This window comes from Lytechinus pictus, unplaced genomic scaffold (genome assembly GCF_037042905.1).
Source record: "Lytechinus pictus isolate F3 Inbred unplaced genomic scaffold, Lp3.0 scaffold_19, whole genome shotgun sequence".
NCBI lineage: Eukaryota > Metazoa > Echinodermata > Echinoidea > Temnopleuroida > Toxopneustidae > Lytechinus > Lytechinus pictus.
The window spans coordinates 16838099-16859780 of record NW_026974140.1 but is presented as its reverse complement, the minus strand read 5'-3'; the positions used below and the strand labels follow the sequence as shown (position 1 = coordinate 16859780).

The following is a 21682-nucleotide window of genomic DNA, read 5'->3' as shown; positions in this document are numbered from 1 at the left end:
ACCTCTTAGTTTGTTCCACCTCTTTGGTTGTCTCTTCCTGTGTTTTACCAATAATAGTAGCCTTCTGTTCTGGACTCTGCCTTGCGAGTGCTAAGAAGTATCTCTCTAAGATGACCAGTCTCTGACGTAATCTGACCGATGATAGGGTGGACAATGCAGCCTGAGCTAGAAGGTCTCTTTGCTCAGTAATCAGAGATGTCAAACAATTCCTCAACTCACCGACATCTATCAAACCAATAAACAAACATTTCATGAATATTAAGAGTTTGAAATGGAAGGAGGACTTAACATGAAGTATACACAATGCCTTCACATATGATTTTCAAATGATTAAGAAAAGATTCTTATTATATAATTCATCTCAGATTCAGAATCAGAACTGCCACCATGGACTCTTGAGAGTAACTCACTCTACAATGTACATGTAGGGTGAGGGAAGATTTTAGTAGATTTACAGGGCTTAAAATAATAAAAATATATAATTTTCATACAATTTTCTTCTGAACATGAGAAATTAGTGCTGAGCACGCCAGTATGATATTGTATTGAGTACCAGTCACAAGTTGGAAGGTTTCAACCAGTGCCAAATACCAATAGTGACAATATTGAAATCATAAAGAACATGATGAATATGAACTTTTTTGCATAGCTTCTAAAAAAAAAAGCAAAATGCATGCATATTAAAGACATAACTCCATTCTTGAAGGGGAGGGGGGCACAGAGAAAGAATGTGTTCAATACACAAGGCCTTTGTAATGAAGACAATCAACAGCCTCTATATGACACTGACTACAAACATAATGATACTTCATTCTTAAAACTAATGTACCTGGCTGAGTTCCCCATGTCCAAGACTCAATAAAGCTGGTAGAATGAAGGGCATCTTTGGTATCTGTGTGCTTCTCTTCATCATCTAGTTTTTGACAGGAGGAACAGTTGCACCCCTTGGTTGGTCCACATCGTCCCTCACAACAGGTGCATGTCAGAACCCTACGGCCACAATAGTACTTCCCTGTCTCACCTTTATCAAAAGAAAAGAAAATGCATTAAAAAAAAAAGCAAAAGTAGAGTCTATAATTAGCCTGTTTGCTAGTATGATTTCCATCTACTTTGTACATGGATCACCTTGTTCCAGTAGACAAAAACTTGTCTACAACTGCTCTAACTCTACAACATCATACATAAAGTGTATGCATTCACTTTCCCTTGTAGCCCACTGTCGGATCAGAGAATAATATAATTCTTTTTTCTCAAGGCACTTGGTTATTACTTGTACGATAATGTTCATATGAACTGCCCCTCTATTAAAGAGTTCACAATGAAAATCATTATTATCATAATTGTAATCATCATATCATCATCATTTTCTAAACCATCATCCTCATCATCACTGACATCATCATCACCATCATGACCATCAATATATCCTCTCCACCACCATCACCACCATCACCACCATCATCATCATCATCCAGGGAAAAAATTAATTATTTTTTCACGGGGGCTCCATTTTCAATTTTTTGTAATATTTCAGGGGCTCCATTTCTACCTTTCGGGGGCTACTTTTTGCATTTTGGGGGCTCTTTTCAAATGCTACCTACGTTTTTATAATTTGAGGAATACCTGTTCACTTATTAAATGAATTATTACTTATTGTTTAATATTGTATGATTTTTAAAGTTATTTTTTTCATGCTTAGAATCTTGGATGTGGGTGTTTGTGTGGGTGTGACTGTGAGTTGAACTTGGATATAAATGAATTCAATATCTAATTTCTACTCGATCAATTCCAGTACAATAACCTGTACTCGGCCATGTAATAAAGGCCCACATACCCTAACTTTTCCTGAAGTTCTTTGAAAACGCAGATCTCCACGAAAATTGCATTTCTCTATGGGGGAGTCTAAATTTGGTGAGAATGAACTCATTAATAACTTAAATATACATGACAATGAAGAAATCATCAAACTTTATTGGCAGTTTTGAATAATATACCCGAAATGTAAACTGTCTGAAACAGAAAATCACCATCATTGAGGCCTTTACTGAGCGAATTGTCCCCCAGAGCTCTGGCAGGGAGACAGAGCTCAGACTGGCTAGCGCCAATGCGTACACGTATGCGTGAGCCTCCCGCCGGCCTTGTAAAATAGATTGAGCTTTGTTTGATGATTTATTGTCTGATATTTACCTCATCCCCAAGAAAAATAAAACAAATGATTTTTAAGTTATAATTAGCAAATAAGATAAGTTATTTTGGATGTTACTAGGCCGTTTTGAAAAGCAAAGCCGAATGACAACTCACCAATGCGAGGTTACTAAACTCTGGGATTTATTTCCTGTGAAATTCGAATTATTTTATCACAGAATTGTGATATCTATAGGGGAAAATGTGCATTAGAAATTGCACATGGTGGTAGTCATAATGGACCCCTATACATGCAACTGCTTCCCGACCGTTGCGTTGATTGTTTTTTTCATACCATGTGTACTGGTATGGAAAAACGGGGTACAGAAAAAAAGACGCACCTTCGGAATTTGAAACTGTGCTCCTCGCCATTTCCAAGGCTTGTTCATGATTTTGAGTGCGGATTTTTGATTATTTTAAAACGGTAAGCGGAGCTCTAGCATATGGCACTCGTGGGCTGCTGAGTTGTTATCGCTCGGCAGTAATTTCGGGGGCGACATTAAGATTTTATGTCGCCCCCGAAAGCATGATTTTGGGTGATTTCGAGGGCGACTTTAGACATTTCCGGGGCGAATTTGCCCGCCGCCTCCGTGTATTTTTTTTGCTGTCATCATCATCATCATTAATCATCATCATCATCACCATCACCACCACCACCACCTCCACCACCACTATCATCATCATCACATATTTTTATCATTACCATTGTTGTGGTATTTTGCTCTTAACTCTCTTTATTCAAAGCATTAAAACTTTTATTCTTCACAATGAAACCATATAAAGTCATGTACATGTACATTGAAACCTCAACAATGCATGGACATTGAACATTGAACCTGTACTGCATTCACATTATTTTAAAAATATGGAAATTTATCATCCACATGCACATGTACAAGTACATACATGTATAGGATGATACCACCTTTGGGGCTATAGATACATGTAAAGTGTTTATCACAAAATACTGTACACACATGTCCTGAAACTGGGATCCAGCTTTGCATTACACTAATGTCCCTATTAAATGAAGATGTACATGATAAAAACTTAACATTAATGGTAGTAGACAGAAGAAGGTAGTAACAGGAAAATTTGATGGGTGATACCATGTACATTTTATTTAAATTTGAATCCCAGTTCATATTTTGTAGGGCATGTACACATTGGTTACAAAGATCTAATACTCACTCTACTATTCATGAAACTGATGCACCTTCAGTTCTCCAAGTAGTAGTACTTTGATCATTATTGTTTAAAATTGTTATATACATTAAATAATTGAACTGTGCTCCTGTCAGATGATATCTCTAGTTCTCTACAGATAAAGAAATTATAATTGTATTAACTACATGTAACAGCTGGCAAATACGGTAAACATTGTCAGACAATGTATTGCATGTACTTGTATGTGTTGAGAATCTTGAAAATGAAATGCTTTATACTATTTATATTAAGGTTGTTTTTTTTTATGCTTCCCGATGGTTAGGACATTTTTTTTCCATAAATGAGACTTTGGTAAAATTTCCAATAATTACCTACATGTACATGTGTGAGTTTATGTGATGCAATTACACAAACACTCTAGGCCTACATGTACATGTACATGCAGTAAAGTACGAAATGATCTGTTGAATTTGTACTTAGAAGACGAAAATAATATGGGTCTACAACTAGGGCATTCATTAATCTGGACACAGCTCCCCCCCCCCCACAAAAAAAAATACACTGTAGATAACGATATTAATGTATTATGTGTCATGTACATGTACATCAACTTCAATGAGCACTCTTGAATGTATAATTCATGTCGGCTTAGAATTAGTTTCTGACTCATTTCATGAAGACTTGTACTGTGTACAAGCTACACACAATATGCTATTTTTATGCATACATACTCTACACTGCATTTATCCATGCCATCTGTTTTTTTTTTTTTTTTTTTTTTTTCTGTTATCTTTTCTAATGTTTACATGTTGGGAAAAAAAATATTTGTTACATGTGCAGTGTAGATGAAAATAAAGATCAACTTCTTCATGCATTGTTGGTACCGATTTCAGAAAACCAAATTCATGATAGATGAAAAACTGGGCCCTGTGCAATAGCAATTGATCATCTATCAAATGTTCCTGATTGATTTGCAATGGCTACAATGCACAATCAATCATGGAAATCAAGTGTGAAAATTATACAATCACTCGCTCAGTTTGTTACAGTGCAATGGTGCTAAGCATTCAAGGGTGCCAAGTTTTCACTCACATTGGAAAGGGCAAAATCACAACGTCTCAAAGGAATCCTAATACTGAATACACTTGTCTTTATCAAACACTTATCACAAAAATTTGATCCAAGAGGATATTGATGATAAATTCTTACTCCTCAGATGAAGTTGTTAAAATAACAATACAGTATCAAAACTAATATTAACCTAAACGGAACTGATGATCAACAACACACCAAGTTATCATCTGGGATTTAAATGAGGTTTAAAAGGACTATTAATAGTGTGGAAAAATGACTCTGCTTCATTGTAAACAGCTTAGGAAGTGGAAATATGTAGTCATATCATTTGGAAAAAAAGACATTTGAATAAAAATGAAAATACATTGTAGCAACTAATTAATTTGCAAATTACATGGACACTGTAGTTTGTTGGTCACACTAACCATTTAGACATTGACAACTGATTTTTTTTTTTCATTTAAAGAAGTCTAGTGGGCAGCGAAAACCAGACAATTCACAAAATGCATTTTGACCAAGTGACAGAGAAATGATGACAATTGCTAAAACAGCAACTCAATGCCTAAAAATCAGTGGTGCCTTTATCGACTACAGGTATAAACCCACCGCCTGACAGCCATGGGCCATGTATGTACATTATCGGGCTTCACATACTGACCTAATAATGTAGCTACAAAATACATAGCATGCATGCCTACAGTATAGCCAAGATGTAAGTCTTACAGTACATGTAAACAAGACTATTAATCTAATGTCTGGGAAAAGGGAATCCCCTACTTTGTCAAAATGTTGTGCAATTACACTGGCATACTACGGTATATGAAATGTGCACAATGCCACACAAAGAACTCACACAGAGTTACATGTAAGTATTTTGCAATAGCTCAACTCCATAATCTTCCTAGAGGCAGTATTGTAACATAACAGAGAGACATTCTGTATGTACCTACATTGTACATGTACTTGTACATTCACAGTAGTGCTGTTATTGATAACCTCTTTATCGCTAGTCTTAGCGACATAAACCTTTCTATCGTTGTCGATAATAATAGGGACATAACAGTGATTTCCTGCGATTGCGGAAAATGGACAGAATTCACGGAAACAGCCTTTTGAAAGTGGCTTTTAAACCGAAAATTACGGAAAACAAATTTTCATCAAAATCACAGAACAACAGAAATTACTACAAAATCTCAACAAAATACGAATACAATTTACTAGCCACAAAACACAATCTCACTTCGCTATAATCATGACAATCCAAACATTGTGACTGCACTCGATCGTATCGAGAACATTCACAAGCTGCCCTCTACGTTCGAAGATGTACAGCGCGATATCAAAATGGTGGATAGGCAAAAGTCGTTCACTGCTCAGAACGATGTCCAAAAAGCCCTAAAACTATCGATAAAACTTCAACCTTAAAATAATGCTAATGACATGAAAGGTGAGGATATATTTATGCTAAATATGTTTGTTAAAAGATGTTATGTAATCGTTTACATTCGATGAACATGGATTTTAAATTGTTCTTGGTACAGTGGCAGATACAATTTTGACCAACTCGAATATTATGACATCGCTAAATCAATGCATATTGTTTATTTTTGTTGTTGATAGTTATCGATATTGGTAAGATATTTTTAGCGATATATCGACAGAGAATTTTCTTACTAATAACAGCACTAATTCAAGGCCCTATTCTTTTTTTTAATATGGTGCTTGTATATGATGCGATTCATTTAATACGATGTTATAGACAACTTAACATGTTAGCTTTTATTTCCTCCATTGTGCCTCAAAAGAAAATGATAAATGGAGGCGTTGTTTATAAATAAACAAGGCCTCCGTGTCAAATCACCTTCAGTAGGCAGAGCAAAGAGCCTTGTTTTAGACTAGGTGCAGCACCTCTTTTATTTTTTCAGGGTACAGCGTAAGAAATACATGAGGGAATCAGGTGATTTTTCTCACATGACAGCCCAAATCGCCACTAAAATTTCCCCTAAATGCATGATTCGGGAGACAATTCTTTCTAGAGTCGAAAACAATATTCAAGATAATAGAAAATCAATATTCTATTACTACAGAATATTGATATTTATATTATATTGGATGGTTCAGAATGGAATACCTGGAATAATCCAATAGTTTGGGAACATATATATTCCATGAATCGCAGATGAGTGGAATATTGGCCCTAATGAGTGGAATATTTCTGGTTATTTCATGAAATAAAGCCATCCAATATAATTATCATCATCTACACAATCCCCACCCCCACCCCCCAAAAAAAAGAGGGAGAAAGTTGATTTAACAAGTCACATCACTTATCACATTATGGCATCATCACTTAAGGATCAATTTTGGTCATTGACATGCGACTTACATGTGGTTCATTATACGTCATTGATCGCAATTGTGCTTTATGCTGCGCATCGCATTGCTTTCATTGTTGTACGCATTGTATATTTCATGCATTCGCATTAGACTGTTGAATATGGTCTCATACTCAAAAGTAAACTTTGTACAGGAGGCTATATGGGATATTCGTCGGATTTCGGTCATTTTAGGGACCACACGCTCTGATACTGCACAGGCAATTGATGCAGACCAAAATACGCGTTTTAATGTATGGCTAAAATGCTCTATATAGATGATAATTGCTTTTACTGCATACATGTATGTAATTGCCTGTTACCCCTAAAAAGTAGCCCTTAAGAATAAGATGAAGCTTATAGACCCCGAATTCTGCCCTAATGTGGATATGATAGTCCCTAAAAATAAATATTATTTCCTACTCTGACAGGATATGACAAACCATTATTTCCATTCCTTTTCATGTAACTTTGTATTCAAAGACCTACATGTAACTCAAAGAAATCAAACATTTTTAATGAAACTAATAATGCATGCTTTAAAATTAAAGTTCAGATCTCATTCTTTGAATACTTTAAAGATAGTTGCTTAAATACAAGTGGAATATCAACAAAATTATTTTATTTATAAGTCATTATAAGAGAAATAAAGACAATGTTTAAATCTTACCTTTTCTTGCAGGAAAACCAGCTGAGTTGATGATGCTGTCTGATAATCCTACTGTCACTTCACCTTCTCGTACTAACTCATTCCAAAGATGACTCAAAGATACATTACCAAACGCTCCCTAGGAGAAATTGACAGAATAAGAAGTAATGAATAATATAATATTTTAGAGTATAATACCACAAAGACAAAGAATAATGATGTATGTACCCTGTCTATACATGTTTACACCACTTATTAAAAAAAAGGTGCAAATGTTGCTACACATGTACATGTATACATGAACATGACCATAGTGGTGGCATGTATGAATTGGGTAAATCCAACAGTGTTTTCTTAAACTTTTTTAACACATATTTTACAGCGATTTTGAAGATACATGTAGCACCCTAAATATAAAAAATACCATAATACTGCATTAAGCAGGGCTCATAAATTACAAAAAAAGCATACAGTTATAAAAACAAATTAACTTTACATGTATGTGTGTGACCATGTTCTTTGTTATGCAATCATTTAGACAATTGATGAATGAAGATGTTTTAGTCCAATATATCTAATGCTTTTTTGCCACTAAATTTTGAGAGCTCTAGGGCAATTTCTGAGAGGTGTTAATAATGGGCTACAAAGCCCCCCCCCCCCCCCCCCCCAATCCTGCCACACTATAGATCTATGTGAAGATGGAAGTGTGGTGCTTCAAGGTATGTTCAAGGTGTCAACATTATGTATTGATGTTGATAAGAGGAAAATGTTAACCACTTTTGGCATCAAGATCCAATTCACAAAAGTATACCAGCATACACTACCCCCCACCCCCTCCTTCAAAATAAAGTTTGTACAGACTTGTAGTAATTGTTTGGAACTTCATTTTGCCTGGGTACAGAAAAGTATAAACCATTTCCCTTCTCTGTTAATCCTCTAACTCAGTCCTTAACTTCCTACTGATCTCCAAGGTTAAGAACCCCTCTCTGTCCATGTTCACCTATAATTAGATGACTTGAATAGCTCGAGTGACAAGGATTACCCATGCTATTTATACAAGACTAAAAAGCTAAATATGTTTCCTATTCATTATGTGTACATGCCATTATGTGTGCATGTCATCATTTACTAAAAAAGCAAAGTGTGTTAAAATATTTGATACAAAAGCAGTATGTTGTAGGAAATATAGATTATAGGGTTACCCTTTTTAAAAATAATTTCCATCTTCTGATAATTCTCTCTCCAATACTCTTTGATGTTTTCTTCTCAATATTTGACTGAACAATGGAGAATATGCTGCCAAACAATATTATCTACATTGTACATACATGTAAGCCTACTACTGTACCTGCATATGGTAGGAATACTTTCAATTGATACTGATTCAATTGGAAATGGTGCACATTGTGACTTAATCACTGTTTAAAGGACAAGTACACCCCAACAAAAAGTTGATTAGAATAAAAATTCAACAAGCACAACACTGAAAATTTCATCAAAATCGGATGTAAAAAAAGAAAGTTATGACTTAAAAGTTTCGCTTAAATTCATAAAACAGTTATATGCACATCCTGGTTGGTATGCAAATGAGGAGACTGATGATGTCATCCACTCACTATTTCTTTTGTATTTTATTACATGAAATATTCTAATTTTCTCTTCATTGTCAAGTGAAACAATGATACATTCCTCCTTGATCATGTGGAATTAGCAGTATTTGATACTATATGGTTCATTCAAGTTGGTCCTTATTGTCAAATCTGTAAAAAATGAAATATTGTATAATTCAAACAATAAAAAACAAAAGAAATAGTGAGGGACATCATCAACCGTCTCATTTGCATGTCACTGAGTTGTACATTAGAATGTCATAACTTTCTTATTTTACATCTGATTTTGATGAAATTTTCAGCGTTATGCTCATTTGATTTTTGTCTATTTATTTAAATCAACATTTTTCTGGGGTGGACTTGACCTTTAATAGACAATGATAAGAACATAGTACAAATATTTTCTATAGCATTTAATCATATATTACAATACATGAGCATAAAGAAATACAGAATATATTCCTTCAAACTTGTATGGGGAATACCCAATAGGGTAAAGTACCATTTTCAAACAGTGTCCATGGACCCATAGAACTATCATTGTTTCTCCAAGCAATATGTACATGTATGTTCATGTTATGTACATGTACAATAACCAGGTGAGGTCAGAAACTATTTTGTAAACTGGAGCAAATACTAGCCAGTATTTAAACACTAATACATGTATCAGGGGATACAGATTACAAAGTATACATTTTTTACACCTGTCTACCATCTCTATCATAAACCATCATTTGCTAGTGTGAGTGCCACCACAATGGTTTATCAAAACAAATAAGCAATGGTTGATTTTTTTTTCACGTTTTTCAACTAGTTCGAAATAAAAGATTCAGGCAAAAAAATGCCATTAAAGAAAAAAAAGTGTTATTTTTAAAAATAGATTTCAAAATCCACATGATCAAAAGCTGCGGATCTAGGGAGAAATATTATCCTGATCAGTGTACGCCATTCTATGTCAAAACTTTAACTTACTTGAATATCAATTTTGAGCCACTTGGAGTCAAGACGAGGCTGCGTTCTTAACCGGATGCCATGACGGCTCATCTTCAGATCATTGGCCCGCCCTGTTTTCTCTTTCTGTTTTTCCTTCATTGGGAATGCCTCCGTTCTACATGCAGTGCACACAAATCCAGTTCATGGTTAAAACGAAAGAATATCCTCTCTCACACACAAGTGGTCACTCTAATGAATGTTGGACAGCTTGGTGAAGTCTGAAAAAAATAATGAAATGAGTATAATCATATTTTAACTAAACTCTGAAAATCCTGCAAATCAATTTTAATTTTTTTATTGAATATGTTTCTGTGGAAAATTGTTCTTTTATAAATAAAATCACACCATCCCCATCCCCCAGCACTAGATTTACAATAAAGCAGCACTGTCAAAGTGATCTTGGAATATGGCCCACTTGAGAAAAAATATCAGTTTTATATAATTGTACAACTTCTGCTGCTTAAAGGACAAGTCCACCTAAACAAAAAGTTAAAAATCCAACAAGCACAACACTGAAAATTTCATCAAAACCGGATGCAAGGTAAGAAAGTTATGACATTTTTAAGTTTTGCTAAATTTCACAAAGTACATTAGTTATAATATGCACATCCCGGTCGGTATGCAAATGAGGGAACTGATGACATCACTCACTCACTATTTCTTAATATTTTTTTTTAATATATGAAATATGAAATATTTTAATTTTCTCCTGATTGTCCTAAGAAACAAAGTTTTATTTTTGTAGTTTAGTCAAGTTGGTGCTTATTGTAAAATCTGTAAAAATTGAAGTATTGTAAATTCAAACAATAAAAAAACAAAAGAAATAGTGAGTGAGGGACATCATCGATTCTGTCATTAGCATATAACTTTCTTATTTTACATCCGATTCTGATGAAATTTTCAGCATTATGCTTGTCTGATTTTTCTCTATTGATTGGAGTTAACATTTTTCTGAGGTGGACTTGACCTTTAAGCAGTGCAAATTCCCTACAGCAAAGGCAAACACAGCGGAACAGATACTGCATCCCAGGATAAGATAATTTTTGGTCTATGTTTCATATAACTAGTCATCCAAGGCTAGCTGAATCAAGCAAAAAACATGAACCAAATAAGCAATTTACATACTGTACATGCATGAGCAGATATCATCTGATTTGCCTTAGTAAGCATCCATAAGGATTTCACATTATAACCAAATCTTCACTTTGGATGAGAAAGACTCCTCATTCATACAAAATGCGTACAATCATAAATCATATTGATTTCACATACATGTAAGCACTTTACATATTACCTGCATTGGAAATGAGATTACATGCCCTTTTTAGGGGTGACGATTGTTATTGAAAAGTTTACTTGATGTACAGTGTAATTATTATATCTTTCTCTTCTTGATTAATGAAATATTGTATTTTGTTAGGAATTCATCTGTAAACTCTTCTTGCGATGACAATGGAACTCTTTCAAATCCTATAATGTACATGTACCTGATTTCTTTGACATCAATTCAGAGTCCTGAATTTACCACCTTTTCAGTCACAATTTCCAATTTCATCAACTTTGGGGGTCGAAAATACGTTGTTAAGTTAACTGATGTACATGTAGGTTTTGTACAAAGATCAGTTGGATGCAATGCCATAATAAAAAAATGCAAAATTTACATTCAGGGTTACTGTAGGATGTTACATGCGAAGTCATTTTCCAATTTGTTTCCTCTATAAACTTATTTGGTTTTCTTCCTCAGTTGTTTGACATTTCTTTACTGTCTGGAATCGAGTTTTCTTTCTTTTCTTTTCAGAACTGTCCTTGCACTGAACTTGGGTTATATATATGAGTTTAATGATATTCAGTTGCCATTCCTTCTCTATTCTGAATACCTTTCCGCTGATTCTCTTGTCACCTTCATTCCTTCTCAGTTCAGGTGTTCACTCATTCCATCCACCACCTGACTCTATAGTTTCAACTCTCATTATTGATCTACCTTCACCCTCTTATATCTCATTGGTTTCTCTTATTTCTCACGCACTGGTTTCTCTTTAAAAGAGTCTTATATTTCTCGCTTCCTTCATTCGCTCTGGACTTTTATAAAGAAAATTTTGCCTCACATGCATTTTTTTAAAAGTATGTGAACAAAATGCAAGAAAGTTTAAAGGAAAACTTCACCCTGACAAAGTTTTATTTCAAAAATAGCAAAAAAATTAATAAAAGATATTAGCAAAGGTTTGAGGAAAATACATCAAAGAAAAGAAAAGTTAGTAGAATTTTAATTATTTGATTTGTGACATCATATGCGAGCAGCATTCTTACATATCGTACGGAAAAAAAATCAATGAAATGTCATTTTCTCAGGAAATTGAAACTGGTTTTACTGTACCTTCAGTATATCAATACACTAATGATTTCACACCTGCTACTAAAAAGAAAATAATCATAATTCATCACGAAACATTCGAAATGAAATTTATGCATTTCATATTGAAGGTACATGTAGGCCCTGTGTCTGCACACCTACACATGTAACTAACTTCAAATTTAACATAATTTTTTTTTTTTTTCACTGTTTTCACAACAAATTTTTAGTTGATAATTTTCCTTATATTCTTTTGAGTAAGTGTGCCAAAAATCTCATAAAAAATTGAAAGAAATATGATTTCTTGGAAGAAACCCTGGCCAGTCATTTTCAGATTGAACAAAAAATGGTGTCCCATGTCTGCGCACCCATTTACTTTACACATGATTTGAGAATTTTGACGAGAAAGGCCGCATTTCGAGGCCATCACATGTAATGCTTAAAGTTCATTATTTTTCCACCTTTTTGAGTCAGATTTTTTAATGAATACCTTTCTATGTATTGCATTTGTAAAGTTTGTCATTGTTGCATATCTTCTTTTACCAGAATCGAGCAGATACATGTACGCATGTGTGCAGACAAGGGGGACTGTACAGACTTGGGGGACCTTACCATGTACATAACATATGAGGCAGCTGCTAGTTTATTATGATGTCGCAAATCAAAAACCTGAAAATTCTATTAACTTTCAGCGCTATTGCAGTTTCGCACCGGCAGACTTCCACTTTCCAGCAAATTTCCCCAGCAGAAATTGTCGCAAATGTCATGGCAAGCCTCTCACATTTCAGGGTCAATATGCCCACCACTCTTCCAAACATTGCAATCAGGAATGGCTGTATTTTAGCTTCGATCTCAACATTCGAATTCTCAGACTCAGTCAGACATCGCATCACTTCACTTGGCTTTGCCATAATTTTGATGGACTGAAGTTGGCAACCAAAATCATGTGAACAACCGGGCGAGCTGCTGCAGGCAAATCTTTTGGTCGCTAACTTTCTTAATCTTTAATGGATTTTACTCAAACCTTCACCAATAATTTTTTTAATCATTTTTTTCTATTTTTACAACAAAGTTGGACGAAGTAAGTTAGGACTAACATATTTAGGCTTAGCATCGCGCATCTAAAGTCTCAGGGACAGGGTGAATTTTAATCTTGTAAATCTGATCAAAATCAGATCGAAAATTGGATCGGCAGTTAAGCTTCTAAAATTGAAATCGAATCGAAAATTGAATCGGCGATGTTACATCAAAATTTTTTTTGCAGTCACGCTCATATTCCTGACAAAGTCACAAAGACGAATGCATTGGAATGGAAGTCGCCAACATGCGCGATCGTTTGGAACATGTTTTAAAAGGGTTTTGAGGTCTTACTGCTTTAAAATAAACCGAGTGATTTTTTTAGAAAGATAAACAAATGACACATCTTCCAAGCAAAGTTGCAAAGGAAAATAAAATGAAAATAATTCTCATAGATCACAGGTTAATGAACGATCGGCGGGACATCTTTCATATCACCACGAGGTTGAAGAGAAGATGGATATCATCATAAACGATGTAAGAGAGTAACGCAATGAGCTCCGTCAGTAGTACGATCTTTAAAAGTTCACGGCGGCGTCCGCTATCACTATGAGGTTGAAGAGAAGATGTCTATCATCATAAAGGAGGTAAGAGAGTAGCGCAGTGATCTCTGTCAGTAATACGACCTTTAAAAGTTCATGGCAGCGTCCGCTATCACCACGAGGTTGAAGAGAAGTCTATCATCATAAAGGAGGTAAGAGAGTAGCGCAGTGATGTCCGTCAGTAATACGACCTTTCAAAGTTCACGGCGGCGTCCGCTATCACCACGAGGTTGAAGAGAAGATGTCTATCATCATAAACGAGGTATTTAAAAAGATAGCGCAGTGATCTCCGTCAGTAATGCGACCTTTAAAAGTTCACGGCGGCGTCTGCTATCACCACGAGGTTGAAGAGAAGTTGTCTATCATCATAAACGAGGTAAGAGAGTAGCGCGGTGATCTCCGTCAGTAATGCGACCTTTAAAAGTTCACGGCGGCGTCTGCTATCCAGTCAGACCGCAGGTCCCTATGCTAATGAGCAAAAAGGCCAGATTCATCCAAATCATCTCGTGGCTGAATCCTCCTCCTTGCAAAATCTCGTGATTCGTGAGATTTTCTTTCTCTAAGAATTTACCTGTTTTAACCTCAAGTTAAATGAAATATTATTGCACCATCAGGTAGAGTAAAAGTTACTCTTTCATATTGGTCATTTATTTTGTATACAATATTTTGTTAAATAAGTAAATTTCTGGCCTGAAAATGTACCTCAAAACTGAATTTTCTTCCTCTGTTTTCTTTTGTAAATTGTGCAAAACTTTTTATTTTGAGCCTCAATGATATCTATATCACCATAAAGCTGAACTTCTGTACTTTCTCACAATGCCACTCTTGATATGCGGCACCTTTTAATCGGGTCAAGATCACACTTTTCCCAACAAGGTACAAGACGAGATTTCTGAAATTTTGTACTTGCAAGAAATCCAGAGTTCTGATTGGCTGGATAAGGTTCACAGGACAACAGGCGCGGGGTATTTGAGGAGATTACCACATGGGAAGTGTGACCTTCCCACGAACCCAGGCACTGGGACCGTTGGAATTTGCCATTGTGTGGTCTCTTTGACCAATCAGAGTGCAGTATTCTTGTTTTCAAACTGTTTTATGTACTTGGCAAATGAAAAGTGTGATCTTGACCCGATTAAACCAATTCTTATTTTGAAACCTATGTCATTTCAAAGCATACATATTCAGCTTTATCATGATATAAAAATCATTTGGGCTCAAACAAAAATAAAGTGTGAAAATAGCAGCTTTTGTCAGGTGAAAATATTTATTTTGTAGCATATTTTAGATCAAAATTTTTACCTATATTACAAAATCTTTGAATAAATTGAAACACGTGACCTGAAAGAATGATTCTTCTTCTTTACAATGGTACCAAATTCATGAAATTCGATGCACAATTAGAGCAGCAATGGCCGAATGAAAAGAGGTGTTTTGGTCCGCATCAAGCTCATTAAATATGCAAAACATCTCAAGTCATGAATATCACTTGGATGAAAGAAGCCACTTTCTTGGGACCTGCAGTCTGACTGTATCACCGCGAGGTTGAAGAGAAGATGTCTATCATCATAAACGATGTAAGAGAGTAACGCAATGAGTTCCGTCAGTAGTACAATCTTTAAAAGTTCACGGCGGGGTCCGCTTTCACCACGAGGTTGAAGAGAAGATGTACATGTATATCATCAAGGAAGGTGATCGCCAATTGTGGTAAAATCAGATAAAATCGGGAGCCGATTTTAAAATCGGTTACAGGCTTACAGCCTTAGTGAATTTCCCCTGGCCTTGGCTGCTTCATTCCTTCAATTCAATTTAAATTGCTTGGGGTTGGCCTTGCTTAAACTTTTTAAGTTTCGGTCACTTGGACCAATTTAACTCTAGGCTCACTGTACAATAGACCAAAAGCTTCAGTCTCTGTATTTTTTTTTTTGGTTATTCCGCTGAACTGCGTTGGCTCAACTCACCAATTACAAAGACCAAAATTCTATTAACTCGATCTGTACAGGGACTCAGTTGCCATATGTTTATGTGTTTGTTAAGTTCGGATATAAAACCAAGGAAGTGGGAGTTGCGCGACAGCCAAAGTAATTACCGTTTTTTCCCCTTTAAAGTTTATTTTTTCCCGCTTTGACACATTTCAGGCCAAAATGGAATAGGCCTAATAATCTTAATTTTGATCCAGTTCTTTTTATATACTTTTATGAAATAAAGACAAAAAAACGATGAGCCCCGTCAGGGGGATTTTGAATTATTAACCCCGTGGCTGCATGATCGTGAGCCGTCTGTGACTGTGTACGAGAGAAATTTAAAAAAATTAAAATTGTAAAAAAAATCCACGAAACAGACGGCTGCCAGCTGTAGTAACTGTACCATCGTCCGATTTTCGTTAAAAGTCAAACTTTAAAATCCAGGAAATGTCTATGACTTTCTCAATTTTCGGGAAATTTGTTTTGGATCTGTGGAAACAACGTCAAAAGCGCATGCCATAGCCTATGGCTATGCCGCCAGGCCCAGGGTCATACACAGACAAGTCATAGCATAATCATAGACACCGTCACCGACGCTCACTCACTCACCCGACGTCGACTTAGCCTTACTTGTCTTACTACTGTCTAGGTCTAGGCTTAGCTCTTGAACTTGAAATCTGTCTCCAGCTAATTTAATCACGTTTGTTGATGTGGACCTTCTTGACACAGTCTGCCGCACAGTCACATTTGTCTGATTCAGACAATTATGAATCTTAATTTTCAAGAGAGAGGAATTTTGCCTAGCTTTGCTGTGCTGCCATATCTCGAATTAAAATTAAAAAACCACGAAGACTGCCGTACCGGCGCGGCCGTATCGATATCAGGAAAATGCACCACCTTTGGTACCGCCCTCTGCGTTACAGTCGCGACTCGCGAACGTAATTGGTGTTGCAACACATACCAACATGCACCAAATTAGACAGGAATGACCGTCGTTTCTGGGGATTTTTAAAACAATTTCTGACATTTTACTATGAGTGGAGCCAACGCAGTTCAGCTTTTGGTCGAACACCAAATCTGCCAAGGGCCCTCCATACGGATGGGGGAGGGGTTGGGGCTTGGGGGGATCGATGCCCCAGCCCCCCACACACACACAAATCACGAAAAAAGGGAGAATTATAAAGGCCCCAAAGGCCAAAAGGAAGGGAAAAGGCTAGGGTGAAATGTGATATCAATTCATTTCCAAAATCACAAATTAAGATTTTTGCATTAAAAAGGTAGGCTACCTAGGCACTAGCACTATAGATTCTAGATTTGTGCTGTAGTCATGTGCCCAAAAAGTCAGTACGTGAGTCCCGGACGTGAGTTGGCCCCAATTAAGCAGTGCACGGCGACGTACCTATATTTCACGGGGGGGGGGGGGGGGGCAAATTCGTCCGCCCAAAAATTTGACAAGAAAACAAAAAAAAAAGGTCTTCTACCACAAAAATAGGAATTCGTACCAGAAAAAAAATTGACAAGCAAAAAAAAAAAAAAAAGATCTTCAAGGTCACACTCAGCTTCAACACAGGGAATAGTGGTTTTCATGAACGTGATATTCCAGAAATCCGGGTATATCTTTATCATGTTTATAACTCTTAATAATCTCACACCAGATTGATAATAGTGTGAAAATTTTATCCAATTCCATTAATTTGATGTAAATATTATTACAATTAATTCACTATTTACGTCTCGCTGTTGATTTGAAAGTGTCCATGTTCACAACTCTTGCTATGGCAAACCAAGGAGTTCACGGTCTGAAATCACCCATATTTTCGAGACACTGGCACCTTTGTTTTCCCCACATGGAATATCCCTAATGGTAAAAAAGGACGAGATTGATTGTCATCTCAATGCTAAATAGATTACCTACAGTTTGATGTTTAATATTTTATGACTGGTATAATGGTTACATCTTATTTTTCTCCCAAACTTTGAGATCGAGCAGGCAGAACATGGCATATTTCTGTGTACAACGTCACGTTACTAATGTATGATAGTTTCCATTCCTAGACCCTTAATACAGTCCAAACAAACTTAATTAACGCATTTAATGTTGAAAGTAACAATGTTCTTGTACTATAAAGCTTTGCCTACTGATATTTATAATATAGCTATACAGGAAGGAAATATCGAGTCCGGAATTGATTTTGATTTTCAATAGGATCTGCGTAAGTATACTATATACTAGCAGGCTAGCATCGTCTGCTACTTAAACCAAATGAGCGAACATGACCGAAACTAACCATTATGATGCACCATATTTTGACCCGCTCAAATTGTTTGGTTCATTAAGCCACGAAGTTAAAAACAGCTTCCTCGTAAAGCTTAATGGTTAGTCGCGTGCATTTGAGTGTCCAAAATTCCACACACACACAGCTTCAATTACACATCAGGGAACAGTGGTTTTCATTGCAGAAGTCCGGATACATCTTCATAACTATTAATAATCTCACACCAGATTGATAAAAGTGCGAAAATGTTATCCAATTCCATTAATTTGATGTAAATATTAATACGATTAATTCACTATTTACGTCTCGCTGTTCATTTGAAAGTGTCCATGTTCACAACTCTTGCTATGGCAAACGGTCTGAAACCACCCATATTTTCGAGACACTGGCACCTTTGTTTTAATTCCAACTGGAATATCCCTAAGGGTAAAAAGGTCGAGATTGATTGTCATCTCAATGCTAAATAGATTACCTACAGTTTGATGTATAATACTTTATGACTGATATAATGGTTACATCTCATTTTTCTCCCAAACTTTGAGATCGAGCAGGCAGAACATGGCATATTTCTGTGTACAACGTCACGTGACTAACGTATGATAGTTTCCGTTCCTACTATACCATTTTTATTTGAAACAATTAATGCAGTCCAAACAAACTTAATTAACGCATTTAATGTTGAAAGTAACAATGTTCTTGTACTATAAAGCTTTGCCTACTGATATTTATAATATAGCTATACAGGAAGGAAATATCGAGTCCGGAATTGATTTTGATTTTCAATAGGATCTGCGTAAGTATACTATATACTAGCAGGCTAGCATCGTCTGCTACTTAAACCAAATGAGCGAACATGACCGAAACTAACCATTATGATGCACCATATTTTGACCCGCTCAAATTGTTTGGTTCATTAAGCCACGAAGTTAAAAACAGCTTCCTCGTAAAGCTTAATGGTTAGTCGCGTGCATTTGAGTGTCCAAAATTCCACACACACAGCTTCAATTACACATCAGGGAACAGTGGTTTTCATTGCAGAAGTCCGGATACATCTTCATAACTATTAATAATCTCACACCAGATTGATAAAAGTGCGAAAATGTTATCCAATTCCATTAATTTGATGTAAATATTAATACGATTAATTCACTATTTACGTCTCGCTGTTCATTTGAAAGTGTCCATGTTCACAACTCTTGCTATGGCAAACGGTCTGAAACCACCCATATTTTCGAGACACTGGCACCTTTGTTTTAATTCCAACTGGAATATCCCTAAGGGTAAAAAAGGTCGAGATTGATTGTCATCTCAATGCTAAATAGATTACCTACAGTTTGATGTATAATACTTTATGACTGATATAATGGTTACATCTCATTTTTCTCCCAAACTTTGAGATCGAGCAGGCAGAACATGGCATATTTCTGTGTACAACGTCACGTGACTAACGTATGATAGTTTCCGTTCCTACTATACCATTTTTATTTGAAACAATTAATGCAGTCCAAACAAACTTAATTAACGCATTTAATGTTGAAAGTAACAATGTTCTATAGTGTACTATAAAGCTTTGCCTACTGATATTTATAATATAGCTACAGTTTGAGGAAGTAAATATCGAGTCCGGAATTGATTTTGATTTGCAATATGGTCTGCGTAAGTATACTATTACCAGCAGGCTAGCATCGTCTGCTACGTAAACCAAATGAGCGAACATGACCGAAACTAACCATTATTGTCCGGTCGCTTATTTTGAGCTATATATGTATATATACTCACTAGCTTACTTTGCTTTCTCTTTCGATAAATGACAGGCAATCATAGCTAAATATGTATAGGTATAAATTACGTTTTATAATTATCATCAAAACTTTCTAGACGGCCAATATGCTTGCAAGTTGCAGCATGCTTATATAATTATAGGAGGGGCGGAGTCACTTCCCAGCACACAGTCCCTCATGAAATGTTAATTACAAAAAATAAATTCTCCAGTAACACTATCACAATGCGCATCACGGCAAAGAAAAATTATTTCATAAACATGCACATAGAGCTAGGACTTTATTGCAAGGAATGTAATAACATGCCATTTAATTTGAACTGGGACATTCCCGGTTGTCCCCGGCTTTCCAGGGTCCCGATGTCTTATAAAGAGTAACGATCGATTGATCCAATATGGAAATCCATCAATGTCATCATAATTTTCTGCAGGAAATTTGCACAATGTCCTTTGTAAACAAAAAGAAACACACTGAAATTTCGAGAAAACAAAGAATGTATGAATTTCATGTACAAATTATTTTGAACAAACATGTATAATAGATGTTGATGTTGCTGACTTTCCATAGTGGTGGTTGATTGGATCAATCACAACTCTTTGTAAGACTGGGCTCAGAGCAAAGATTGTCCCATTTTCAAAGTATTTTAGCGCAATCTATACTTCTATAAGCTATATTAATTTTGAAGAGCTTGATTCCAAAGGAGCTTAATCCATTTTGACCAAACTTGATTTTTTGATACAACTTATAATTATGGATCTTAAACATGGGATCAAATACAACATATCGCATTAAAAAAAAATTGGAAAGGTTGGTAAAATTGATTGCAAATTTGAGTTTGGTTCCAAAAGGAGCTAAATCCATGATGCGGTTATTTAAAATTTGTTATTTTTCCTATTTTAAATAAAGTTATGCATTAAATTTTGTAGGTACATGTTGTTGTGGATACAAGTTCACACCATCTGTGCAAATTTTGCTGAAAACAAAAGAATTTTAGATTTTTATGAAGATTTTTGGATTTAGCTCCTTTTGGAATTAGATATCGAAACGTCACCGTCCTGAGAAAAGGTGACAAAATATCTTTTTCTTTCTTTTTGTAATTTTCAATGGATAAACATCAGAAAAGATGTGAAATGAACTTTGTTAGCCATATATGTGTTTCGTTCAATTTCCAATATCAAACATGTCTAAATTGGCAAAAATTGACATTTTACTAGGGTTTTGTTCCAAAAGGAGCTAAATCCATAAAAAATAAAATTACAAAAATTCTTTAAAAATTGATAATGAATGCTAAATTTTTGAAATCATGATTTAATTAATCTAAGATGGTAGTACTATCATGGCTAAGGGAAAGTGAATTAAAAAACCTTGATTTACAGAAAACTACCAAGAGTGGATTTAGCTACATTTTGGAACAAAACTCTTCATTTAATTGCAGCCATCTGACTCCAAACTTGAAGACCTTCAAGTGTAGTAAAGTTCGGTTAGCTTCCCCGCTTTGCTCGTAGTGTTATCTACACAGGGACTTGTTATTATTATTATTATTATTATTTGTTTGGCGTCACCTGTGCCTGGGAGGCGAAAAGCGAACTGAATCACTATGACCCGAAGGTCTCTCCTCCCGATAGCAGTGCGTATCAAAAAAA

The 21682-nt window shown here is 35.6% G+C and overlaps 1 protein-coding gene across 2 annotated transcripts in view; it reads right to left on the bottom strand.

The window, feature by feature from the left end:
- LOC129260380 (E3 ubiquitin-protein ligase HERC2-like) overlaps positions 1-16871 on the bottom strand; it is an 81814-nt gene extending 64943 nt beyond the window's left edge. Inside the window, exons 1-5 of one of the 2 annotated variants that reach the window (XM_064114561.1) lie at positions 16592-16871; positions 10032-10270; positions 7471-7588; positions 830-1021; positions 3-225 (exon numbers count right to left, since the gene is read on the bottom strand). In XM_064114561.1, the coding sequence (XP_063970631.1) occupies positions 3-225; positions 830-1021; positions 7471-7588; positions 10032-10151 (653 nt within the window). In that variant the 5' untranslated portion in view covers positions 10152-10270; positions 16592-16871. The remainder of the gene's footprint in view (positions 1-2; positions 226-829; positions 1022-7470; positions 7589-10031; positions 10271-16591) is intronic. The other variant, XM_064114560.1, reaches the window with a different exon arrangement.
- Between the last annotated feature and the right edge of the window lie 4811 nt (positions 16872-21682).